Source organism: Rhamphochromis longiceps, linkage group LG4 (assembly GCF_057381845.1).
Source record: "Rhamphochromis longiceps isolate RC_006_pf linkage group LG4, R_longiceps_female_GT1.1, whole genome shotgun sequence".
NCBI lineage: Eukaryota > Metazoa > Chordata > Actinopteri > Cichliformes > Cichlidae > Rhamphochromis > Rhamphochromis longiceps.
This window is the reverse complement of record NC_140560.1, coordinates 16,696,669-16,709,563: the sequence shown is the minus strand read 5'-3', so window position 1 is coordinate 16,709,563 and position 12,895 is coordinate 16,696,669. Positions and strand designations below refer to the sequence as shown.

Here is a 12,895-nt window from a genome sequence, read left to right as displayed (position 1 = left end):
TCCCGAAGTCGCAAAAGTATGACGTCACAACATTCTGATTGGTCACTTGCAATGTTGATCCTGGAACAACATTTAGTATGATGATCTGGGAACAACACCAACACGAGGATATCAGATCGTGCCTCACGGGAAGGTGTTTTAGCTCTGTTGACCCTTCCTGTAATCCAGCTTTCTTTTGATTGGCAGCCTGAAGCCTGAGCTCTAGAATAAAGGGATTACTTGAACATACACTGACCTCCTTATTTGAAACTTTGGCCGTGTTTAACAAGAGCAACTACCATTGTAACAGGCTTGATAACAGAAAACAAGGAGGAACATAACATACTGAGTTTAATCTGTTTGCAGAGCCATCGTGTCAGGTATGAAGTAATGAATTAATCATGGCATTTATTAATACCATCCCAAATCACAGTAAATTATGATTAAATAAATATAAACTTTTTTAATGTTTCTCCTTTTTCTGTTTTTAATAAATTTGTTTGCGCTTTCAAAAGCTGAAACAAAAGCTCCAAAAGTGATATTGACTCTCATTATTTTCTTCCAGGAGTGAAAAATAAATTAACAGCTTATTCCAAATAGTCCAAACACCGCAATGCATACTGCATGCATGCTTTGTTTCTGCTGTGCTCTCAACAAAGCCTTGGGCATTTGCATAACTTCCCACAGTGTTAATAAGATGACTGACCTAAAAAAACATATCAGCTGTATGGAGACCTTGAATAGATTCATGTTATATCATTCCAATTAAATCTTAGATAATGGAAAATGAAACTGATATCTCCTGATGTGGAGGCAACAGTGAAAGCCTCTCTCACATTCAAGCGGATCACAGCCAGATGGCACTGAGTTTCCACGCAGCGCTGCTGCCTGAAGTCTGCCCTCTAGTGCTTCAATCTGGAATCACTGATGTGCAAACAGCAGTGAAGACCGAATGTACTCCAAACCAGACAACTGAAGAGTTCAAGGACCCTGCTCAGCTGATGAGAAACACCTCTTTACAGTTCAAAAGACGCACATCTGAATGTGTTTTCTTCTTTCATTAAAAAAATTGACAAAAATAGAGAGACTTATTTAACAAAACCATGTATTTAGCCAACAAGGACAAAGCAAGTACATGTACAGTGTGGATTGTTTTTCCAAAGCATGATAAAAAACATATGAGCACAAAGACTGAGCCACATGAACAAGCTGGATAAATACGGGAACAAATATTGGTAAACAAAGTGGTATCTGGTCAGGGTTTCATTCCTCGTTGTTAGCGCAGTTAATGCTAACACTATTGTCATTTGGCTGGTCATCATTGGCGATGTGGTAACCATGGTTACTGGGGTCACTGTGGTAACCATGGTCACTGGGGTCGCTTTGGTGATTGGTATCATGATTCAGTTCTGCATATTCCACAGATGCCTGTTGAAACACGAAGGTTGTATGAACGATTATTTTCATTGGCTCACTGAGTTAAATGCTGACTGTACGTGCGGTACTGTTTAGTGATTTTACTTATTAAGATTATTATTTCTCAGTTGATACAGCGATAACATGAGACATTCATCAGGATTGTTTCTACAAACTCTGGAGAGCTCCTCCAGAAGGATGGAGGAGGTTTGAGAGCTGCTATCATATTACTCCTCCTAATGAGTTAACTCAATGTGATGAGCAAATTTGGAGCCTTTTACTCAGCTACATTAGATGCTTTTTTCCTGCAAATTTTATATTACATGAAATGCAACCCTTTAAGTTACCTTTCTACAAACAATAAAAAGTGTCTCCACTGGGTTTCCACTTATTGTACAGTTTCTGTCTGTGAGATGTTTCTCGGAGCAAAGGCACAATACAGTCATGAGTGTGTGTGTGCGTGCAGCTCTTGGTAGTATGTGTATGTGCATGACGTGTTCACACTTACAGCATCAGCCAGCTCTTGAACACCTGCAAAAACAAAGCCAGAGGACAAGCTCAGGAAACAAAAGGTGTGTGAGGATTAAATGAGGGCTGTTTTAGTTTCCAGCACTCCCATGAACAGCTCTCTATTCCCAGGAAACAGGCAGCTTATCACATCCGACACATTCATACTGATCATTCTCATAAGCTCATGTCTTTTTAGACAAGCTGCTTCCTGAGACACATGCACAAAAACCCTTCACTCCAGATCATTTGCTTTCTCCATATAATACATTAAGTTCTTAACTCGGATTATGTAAAGTGCCCTGAGATGACTTAACTTAGGATGTGGTGGTGTATAAATAAAACTGAGCTGAATTGTGCTGTATCACTCATTAAGTAATATTATATTATTAGGAGCCGAACTGAACAATGGACAATAAATTTCAAACAATCAAGCACTTTGCTTACTTAGCCTTAACAGATGCAAGCATTGTATGAGTCTGTTGCAACAACAGGAAGTGCTCTTTGACGAAAGCAGGAAGTGGACACCTAGGGACTGGCCCTTCTGTTTTAATGGTACATTCTTTCAGTAACAATGCAGATGTTTACAGTTGGGGTTGATCCTGTTTCCTGTTGCTAGCGTTTTTTTTTCTTAATCTAATGACCTGATTTCTCTCACCGTGTAGTAGAAAAGGGGTCTGTGTGAGGAGCAGGATGTTAGTCGTACCTTGCTGGGAGTTGCGTACTTCACCGTGTACTGTGTCTGTGCCCTGTTTCACCGGAACTGACATGGAACAGATATAATATTTTAGACTGAGCTTTAAAAAGTCAAATTACAACTTATTAAAATTCAGAAATAATCTTTCACCTCTGCTGGGATCTGCCTGTCGCAGCTGATCCTCTTTGTACTGAATTTCTGGCTTTTCTAGAGTGTTTGTACTACAGTTGTCATCAGACTCTGCAACACAGTGAAATGAGCAAACTTAAATTACTTGCATATTGGAATATTTCATTATTTTTATTTAAAAAAATAGTATGACATGATATTTAATGACAAAGATATGTTCTTTTGCTATTTTCTTTTTCAAAAACAGCATTAAGAGAGAAAAGTCAACAATGTCTGAGTAGCTGACGTGGTATAACTTATTTTTTTGTGCCAATGATCTCAGTTTTTCTCTAAAAGAAATCAGAAACACATTGATTAATCATTCTGTCTCACCGGGTGAGATGTTTCCTCATTAAAAAGAGACAAAAAAGCCCAGAAGAGCACACTTACTGGACAAACTTTAGATTTATGTGACGGGAAACAAACCTTTTGAATTAAAGTATTGTTGACTTTGAATCTTCATGAGATTTCATGAGTTGCTACCAATAAATAAGTACTTTACATACCCGAGCCTGATACATGTTCACTCCAAATACTTTTCCCCATCATGCCTGGAGTTGCTGCACAGGGAGAATAAACATGGCACAGATCTCAGTGATGTAACTGATACATTCTCCTGCTTTAACATCAAAATCAGTCAAGACAACACATGTTTAATATATATTTAGGATAATTTTATGTTAGGATTCTTGGTGTTTTCTCTATATTATTGTATAGTTATTACTTTACAAAATAAAGCGCCTTGAGAAGACTGTGTTTTGGTGCTAAATGAAACTGCATCAGCATAAGGAGCTGTACCATTTGCGGCTTCGTTGACCTCTGCCTGGGTGAGGCTCATTCGCTCTACTTTGGTGCTGGCTGCCTTCCTAAAACAAAGTGAACACAAAGTATGTTCAACAGGAGGATGTATGGGAACCATACTCTGGTAACTAACCTTTAACATACTGATAAGAACACGAGAAATGCTACTTACACTGATAGGGTGCCGGTGCGTCTTTTCTTTAATTTGGGGAGACGCTTTTTGTAGAAAAGAAAGAGGATGATGGCCATTACGAAGAGGAGGCAAAAGACTGCAATAAGACCTTTCTTCCAGCCAGCCATCTTCACTGCAGAATACATGTGACTAAAGTCATTACTTAGTTACAAAACACAGCAATAAAATGGACTCACAAAACCTCATTTTGGCTTAAAGTTGTTTAAATGTCACACATGAGTGCATGTACAGGTGCATAATCAATTTATTTATTTATATATTCATATCAGATGTGAAGTTTAGCACCCTATCCTTAAAAAATTAGGAAACTGGACAATTGGAGCACAGCAGAAGAACAGTATCTGAAATTCATGTCTTTAAGAAACAGAAAAAAATCTGAAATTTCTGATGAGGCTTCAGTTAACTCATCTACTGCTTACTGAAGCCTCATCAGAAATGATTTAAGTGGAAGGGTGACTCCCTGCTTCCCATTCTCAAGGAAGGGAAACAGTGAAAAACGGCTGAGGAAAGCCACAGTGACTGTCTACAGCTATCTGTAAAATACAGTGAAGGATCTATGATGGTGTCGGGGTTGCATTTTAGCCAGTGGTGTTGGGGATCAATAATACTGGGACTAAAACTGATGAAATTATGAACACAGAAAACATTTTGATCCACCATGTAATGCAGTGTGAACAGCCTCTGACTGGAAACAGCTCTGTTTTTCAGCATGACAATGATCCCGGACGCCCTAAGCTTTGAATGTATTTCAAAAAGATACGATAAGATAACCTTTATTAGTCCCACGCGTGGGAAATTTCCTTTTGCTTCTGCTTTTGCCTTACATTATGTATTTGCATATATGTTTGCACATCTTTTGGAAATAATTGAACCTATTTCCCATTTCCTTGCAAAACATAAAGAAATGAGAGGTGGCTCAAGACTTGCATAGCACTGCAACTCATTTTATCCCCAATGAAAATAATTTAAGCATTTATTTATTATTTTTGACTTCATATGTTCAAACGTTGTAGTTATTTCTTAGATATATTTAGATTATTATTTACCACTTGATAACATGAAGAAGAAATTAAGATGAATTTAAGAGTAGCCTGAGAACTTTGTACAATAAGTTCTTAGGCTACTCTTAGTGTAAATGAATAGAAATTCCAGCAGCTATTTTAGATTTCTTAAGTATTTCATAGCAAACTGTATCCATAAACAGCTAACACAGTATTCAGTGTCAAAACAACGATAGCATGTACAGCTGAAATACAATTGGAGACATTAAAAAACTACTGAGGCAACTGTTGTTGTGATTTGGCCCTATATAAATAACATTGAATTGAATGACGGTGCATTGTTTCCACAATAACAAGAAGGAAAGTAAAGAACGCTGGAGAAAGTTAAGAATGATCTTTTTATGGCCTCGGATAGTGGACTCATCTCCATGCTTGTCCTGTTAGGCCTGTAATTCTAATGACATTATACAGGCTTTCTTTAGACAGTACTATTAAAGGCACAGCATGCATTTTCATTGGTATATAGATGATACCCAACTCTATCTACTATATCCATGAAACCAGATAACACACTCCAATTAGTAAAACTGAAGGAAAATCTTATGCATATAAAGTTCCAGATGACTTCTAATTTCCTGCTTCTGAATTCAGAAAAAAAATGAGTTTATTGTCTTTGCTACACTCCAATAGGCTTAGTCTGCTGGGGGTTTCCCATGACACCATGTTTCTTCTTTACTTACCTCTTTTCACTAGTCATTCCTAATCTTTCCACAGCATGTCTTGTGTCCTGTCTTCCTCACCCCTAACTAAGCAGATGAGTTTTTCCTTCCCACTATTGCTTGCTGACCACGGATCGTCTGATTGTTGCGCTTTTCTCCGTATTATTGTAGAGGAGTTACCTTACAATACCTTGCAATATAAAGTGTCGTGAGGTGACAATTAAGATTTGGCACTATATAAATAAAATGCATTTAATTTAATTGAAAACATGTTAATAAAAGACTTATTTTAATAGAGAGGAATATATATTAATTAAAAACAACCATACTGTTAACTTCAAAATCTGTCAGTGGTTGTGAAGAACGACAATTTTATTGCTTCGAATTGGTTGCTTGTTGATAATGCAGGAGGAAGCGAGCGCACTCATAATAGCATGAATGTCCTCACTTTTCAACATCACATATCTTTAAAGTCCAGCTGATGTTAACCCCCCCCCACACACACACACACACATTTAACTGAAGATAAAACACACACCTCCAATTATGATGATGGCACTTTGCTTGGGCTCTGCAGCTGGGTTTGTGCACTCACAGAAGTATCCTCCAGCATGATCTCCTTTGACATTGCTGATGCTGTGAGATTCTTTCAGTTTCCTGGAGGTCTTAGAATCAAGGAAACCTTTTCCCAGACTGTACCAGGTAAAGTTAATGGGAAAACTACCTCTCTGAACAGAGCAGACAAGAGTCATGTTGTAACCCTCAGAGATGTCCTCCATCCTGGGCTCAGTGGTCAAGTGTGGTTTTGACACAGGTTCTTCACAGAGGAAAAAAAAACAAACGTGTTAGACTTGGGTTCAACATGTTTTATATCAGTTTTATTCATTTCATGGTCATCAGTCCAACAAACCTATGATGTCGGACGATTTTAGTAGTTGCTCTCCTGTTCCCAGCTTGGGAGGCTTTAGTCGACTGTTTTTTGCATGGCAAAGAATGTTTTTTATGTCCGATATTTGGGTGATGGATGTGAGGTTGAAGATAGCCTTTTCACCGCGCTTGCTCACAACTTTTATGTCGATTGGTTTACTAGGTTGATACAGGGTGTACTTGATGGGCAGAGTGCCTCTCTGACTGTAACAACTCAACTGGAAGGGCTTTCCCAGAAACAGCGTACCTCCCACCACAGACAGCACAGGCTCTGAAACAGGAACTGGGAATGGAGAATAAGATAGCATTAAACCAGACTGTGAGTCTACAGCCATGCTGGGAACTCTGATGCTGCACTGTAAGGCTTCCAGGTAAATGCCAATACGCTCATCCTCTTATGCTAGTTCCCCATCACCGTATAGTGTGTTAACAAGTGTGATCTGAAACAAAACACAAAGTACAGTTGAGGATGATGGGAATCTCATGACCTTTTTCTTCAATACAAAAATAGACCTGATAGTTGTTTTCATACTCTGCACACACTGAACTGTGCACTATTTTAGGAGGAGGTTTCTCACCTGTTGCATAGATCAGGACAGGGTCTGATTCCCGCACGTTCTCTCTACAGATGATACTCAGTTTGGTTTAAGAAAAGGTCAGTCAGTGTGATCTGACTGAGTCAGGTGTTTGCATTCCTAGATGCACCTCTGTGCGAAAATGGCTAATGGTGTCATCAGAGGAGTGAATCCATTTTTTTTTTCACAGAATTTTCAGAAATGTCTCCAAATTTCTTCTAAATAGATGTTGAATGTAACACTTAAGCCTAAACCAACAGAATAAACGGACCAACAGGCTGACACATTACGTGCATGGCTAACAAAGTGAAACATGTCCCACATCTTTATTGTGACAACAGCAAAACTTCGGTTGGATTAAACTCACCTTTGACCTTGACGAAATGTTTTTGGCTCTCCTTCACAATAGTGCGTGTCAGAGAATCAGACGTGGCATTACAGGTGTAGTTGCCACTTGCAGAAAGTTGTGCCACAGTCACATACGTGGCAGTATTTGCGACTTCAGTGTTATCTTTGAAGATGGAGTACTGCATGGTTTCATTGTTGATCGTACTGGAATCAAGAATGCTAACAGAGCAGGTCAATTTGAAGTGGTCTCCTTCAACTATGTCTGTGGGCTCCACAGTCAGCTGTGGCTTTGAAAACAGCGCTGTTGGGATTAGAGAGCAAAAATTAAGGATTCATACAATCTTTATGTTTACATATATATTATTTTTGATTCGATTTAATTTGATAAGATGAAAAAAATGATGCCATGTTTGAAAAATTCAGAGTAATTGATGCTTACATCTGACTGTGATTCTTCGCGAGGTTTCTTTCTGCACGCTGCCCCACTCTGCTTTGCACACAAGCTCTCCAGAGTCATCCTCTCGTACAGTGAATTTATGACTCAGGGCTGTAGCTCTGACCTGCTTGAGGATCACTTTGTCTTTTGTCAAGAACACTTCAGTGTTGCTCGGAGGATTGACAACTCTGCAGACCACTTCAATTATATCACCCTCAGAGAGACTATTGGAGGGAAGTATATTTATGATGGGGGCGATGTGGAGTGCTACAAGACAAAATCCAGAATAGTCAGACACACTCCTCCATAGGCACTCAGAGCTTTTCATTGTGACATAACAACATTCGATCGACTCACCTTTGACTATGAGTTCAACCTTTTTGCTACTGTTAGACTTTTGGTTCCCGGAAACCAAACGGATTTCATAGTCACAGTAGAGGATACAGTTTCCGATGTGACTCAGTCTCAGTGTAGCCGTTGATGAGTTGCCCCCCTGTGACAGCTGCTTTATGACCTCAGGGGATCCGGTCTTAAAGCTCTGGTAAAACTGGAAAATAAGGGCTCCTTTCTCCTCTGGAGCACTGCAGGTGGCTTTAAACTCCTCGTTCTCATAGGGCGATGAAGTAGTCAAATGCAGGGTCGGGGTCTGCAAGCCTGAAAAGCACATTCAGGTATATTAAGTATATTAGTTTCTCCAAATGTTGGACAAAGTTAGCGAAGAAAGGCTGCAAAGGCTTGAGCATCTGCAGAGGAGGACAAGGGATGTTGAAGATGGAGCTGCCAGGCAGGAAGAAAAGGGGGTACGAGACATGCACTTGGACGTGAGAAGCTCTACTGCCAAAATACAATTGAGGGAAGACATTCATTAGCCAGTGTGTGATTGTAGCTCACAAATTTGGTGACAAACTGAAAAAAGTCTGGGGCTGCAAAATATTTTTGAAGTATATATCTTATTTATAGTCATAAAAAATAAGCAAAGCAAAACAACCACATTACTACAGATGTGAACCTACTATTCATATTGCTTTCATATTATAGTTCAAATAATATATATAATAATATAGTGCATATGTAGTTAGATCCAGAAATATTAGAAAATTTGCTCAATTTTAGACAAAATATTGGATATGTGTGACATCAAACAATCAAGATTCAGATGTTGAACTCATTTCATATAAAATGTGTAGAAAGTGCGACAGTTTCCCTAAACAGCTGCCAGTTTTTAAGGGCTCAAATGTAATTGGACGCTGGACAGGCAGCTCCCGCCTGAAATGGGCTTCCTTCTTAGGAGTTGGCCTTTACTGCAGCTGCCTCCTCTCGTTGTGGTTTCCTTCCTTCTTTTCAATTTTGTCTTCAGTAAACTTTAAAAGCGTGATTATGCTGAGATAAGCTGATTGGCTCCGCCGCTGCAGGCTATTTGTTTTTAACACAGAAAAAATTCTGAGATCATCCACGATTGCACACTTTTTTTTTGTTCACGCTGAAAAACTGATAATTTAGGCGTTCCTTCTGCTCTGATTCTCCTTGATGAATACATTTTGTGCAAAGAAAAGATGATAAGCTTTGTTTGTGCTGAGAGCTCCTTTGATTGCATTTTGTGGCTTTACAAAAACAGTTTCCAAATGCAAATGTCACACTTAGAATAATCTCCAGACCTTTACTTGTAAATGTAACTGTACCTTTCACATCCAGTTTCTGGCTGTTGCTGGCTTTGGCCTTGTTCTTGACTGAGACTCGACATTCATAATTTCCAGAGTCGGCAGCTCTGGCTGGGTTGATCTTATACTCGACCGTGTCTTCCGTGGCGTTGTTGGTGTAGATAGGAACATCGTCCCGTGTGAGCTGGAAACTGTGTATCAGGTTAGGGATGTTGCTGTGACTGACGCTGACCTGGCAGCGTAGCCTCACTGCTGTCCCGGTCTGAACTGCGTTCCTGGGTTCGATTGTGAGGCGAACAGTATCTATGGTGTATGCTGTAGTCCACAAATATCACACACAGACACAGAAACAGAAGATGAAGGGGAAAGAAATAATCAACAAACATAAAAAAAAGACCTAAACAGCAGCACAAGCGCCAGGTTAAGACTATGGAAAGGTGCTTCCTGCTCATCAGTCGGGTGCACAGAGGAACTGATGGAGGAAGGAAAGCACCTCAGTAAACAGTGCCGACCCTCTACATCCCCTTGGAAAACCATGTGGATTCATTCAAACTTCTGCTTTCCCTCCACGACAACAGCACAGTGGAAGTGGAAACAATCACTCCACATCCTCACGGTAGCCAATTGCTGTTAATCTGGATTCTGGGATGTGAAGTGCTGTAAATAACAAACCCTGAGCCTAGCTTTGAATGATGATGACCCAGCGCTTTCAAAGTTTAAATCAACAAGGTGCCACTTTAATAAGGACGCTTCAGAGACACCAGAATCGAATTACATTTTTTAAACACGGGTGTTATTTCTTTATTTCAGAGGAAAGGTGGTCTTCTAAGATCGTGGCAACTTTATAGGCACCTAGTTGCATTGCCTTCTGAAAGCTTTCAAATGTCATATTATTCAAATTGAAGGTGATTAAAACATGGCCCAGCATCGCCTGTGACAAATCAATTTCTTTTTGTGTGAAAACAGCTTTTTTGTTAAATATAGAAAGGACTGTAACTGCTACTACACCGGGGAGTCTGCACTAGTTATTATAAGATCAGGCGTGTAATGCAGTTATACTTACACCCCTGTCCTCCAGCACAATGCCCTGTAAGTCACACAGAGTGGAAGAAAAAAAAAAAATCAGGTGAAAATCAGGAGATTTTGTTTATAATATAGTAACATCCTTCATCCTCAGTCTGGGTTCTTACAGATGTGTAGCAGGCTAGTCAGAAACAGCAAGCCGGGGGGTCTGCAGCCCATCCTGGGTGAAGGTGGTTTACCGCTGAAAGACTACAATACATCTGCAAGGACAGAGGCCAGAAAGGGCAGTCACAGCCAGACCAGGGAGGACTTTTTACTTAGGGAGAGGTGGAGTGAACAGAAGGCAGTGGTGCTGAAGGGAATGTCTTATCGGGCACGCTTGACTGAACAGGAAGTGGCTGCTACTTCCTCAGGATCTGTACCATTTACTTTGCCCTGTCTTTTGTTATGATGACGAGAAAAATTCAACAGGAAGAAGCAATTTTTTAGTCTTCTCACATCCTTCAAAGGTCTGGGGTGTAGAAAACACAGACATGATGGCTTCTTTTTAGCATAATTTAATTAATGACGACCATGTCGAAGAACAGTAAAGACAGCGTGCGCTGTTGTTCTTCAGATAGAATTAACCTCTGAATCCCCTGAGTTTTGTCCTCAAGTATTCTTATGTGCACATTAATGTGTTTAAAATGTGCTGATGTGACTAGACATTCATTAATCATATTTCGATTTACTTGATAGAGCCCCGTCTGGAATCACTGGATTTGTGTTTGTCTACGTTTCTAATAAACTGCCATTTTACTTTCATTTATCCAGATTATTTAAAAGGATTGACAGCGTGACATTTGATATTAGTTACCATACTTGTCATTTCCTCAGTTATTGTTGCGCGTAAAAATTACGCAAAGCAGGAAGAATCAAAAGCATGAGTTTCTCTTGTGACCACTTAAGAAAAATGAGTCAATCTTTATAAACTCTCAGAAAACATGTTTACAGCCTGGTAAGCATGCACTCGAAGGGCAAAGGCTATACTAGAACTCTGACAGTTTCTAATGCTTTTTACAGTATGATGAGGTTAGCCTGTTATGGTGTCATTGTTATGTCACAGGGCGTCGTATTAAACATATATAAAGTGTGTTTTACAGTTCTCTCCGTCCCTTTTCATGTAACAGAGTACTCAGTATGGTTTCTTGAAAATTTTCTTCAAGGTCAACTTTGACCTTTAACAATGAAGGTCAAGGTCAAAGACTTCCCAACCAAATAGTGTGAGTTATAAAAGTTTAACTGATTTTCAGTTTTGATGTGACCTTGATCTTTACCTGATTTTCTCCTAAATTAAATCAGCTCGAGCTGTTATTGGCATCTACCATCAGAAAAAAATTCAAAATGATATCTTGAAAACTGTGGACTCAGGGACCTAACCCACAGACAGATGGACAAACAAACAAACTGAACCAGTTACATACTCCCTCCCTTCAGAAGGGACACTAAACAAACAAACAGTCATTCACTTGGATAACAGTCAGTAACAGTTAACTGGGTGTAGTGGTAAACTGTGTGCTTGGCCTCCCCTCTGGTTACTGGACGTCTAAACCTTGTTTAGTTCTTTTTAATTATCCGAATTAACTGAATTGTCTAACAAATAATATGACAAAACAGTGTGATACAGCCCCTATAAAAGGTTTAAGTTCAAGTTTCAGAGAGAAATATCATTTGATGTACAAAGTAATAAATTAAGTTGATATTATCAGCTTTCAACTTGAATTTGAACAAAAGCTTGGAACATCGGCACTGTGAAGTGATACCTTGTGTGAAATATTATTTTTCATACCATATTGTATCACTTGGGAATGCCTCGGTGTCCTGCCCAGAAAAGCTGTAGGAGGCAGTGAGGGAGCTCTGGGAATCTCTGCTTAGATGGATTTTTGCCCAATGTTTTGTAATCAGAGTCTGTTGAAGGGAGAGAGAGGAGAACTGACACTACAGTCCCAATGCTGAAAATATGATTATAATTTTATTCCTGGAGTAAAAAATTAATCAGCAGCTTATTCCAACAAATATGAATGCTGTAGTCTGCATGCTTTGTTTCTGCTGTGCTATCAACAAAGCCTTGGGCATTTGCATAACTTCCCACAGTGTTAATAAGATGACTGACCTGAAAAAACATATCAGCTGTATGGAGGCCTTCAAAAGGGTTCATGTTATATCATACCAATTAAATCTTAAATAATGGAAAATGAAACTGATATCTCCTGATGTGGAGGCAACAGTGAAAGCCTCTCTCACATTCAAGCGGATCACAGCCAGATGGCACTGAGTTTCCACGCAGCGCTGCTGCCTGAAGTCTGCCCTCTAGTGCTTCAAGCTGAAATCACTGATGTGCAAACAGCAGTGAAGACCGAATGTACTCCAAACCAGACAACTGAAGAATTTAAGGACCCCGCTCAGCT

The 12,895-nt window shown here is 39.5% G+C and overlaps 1 protein-coding gene across 1 annotated transcript; it reads right to left on the bottom strand.

Annotated features, from left to right (window-relative positions):
* Positions 1–1,085: 1,085 nt before the first annotated feature.
* Positions 1,086–10,781, bottom strand: pecam1a (platelet and endothelial cell adhesion molecule 1a). The gene is made up of 15 exons (XM_085403513.1): positions 10,616–10,781; positions 10,489–10,512; positions 9,447–9,740; positions 8,125–8,421; positions 7,771–8,034; positions 7,351–7,632; positions 6,392–6,691; positions 6,020–6,298; positions 3,741–3,873; positions 3,566–3,633; positions 3,274–3,327; positions 2,750–2,839; positions 2,609–2,665; positions 1,904–1,926; positions 1,086–1,407 (listed from the first exon to the last, which is right to left on the bottom strand). Exons 1-15 carry the CDS (start codon positions 10,665–10,667, stop codon positions 1,243–1,245), a joined length of 2,382 nt encoding a protein of 793 aa, XP_085259639.1. The 5' UTR covers positions 10,668–10,781; the 3' UTR covers positions 1,086–1,242.
* Positions 10,782–12,895: the final 2,114 nt, after the last annotated feature.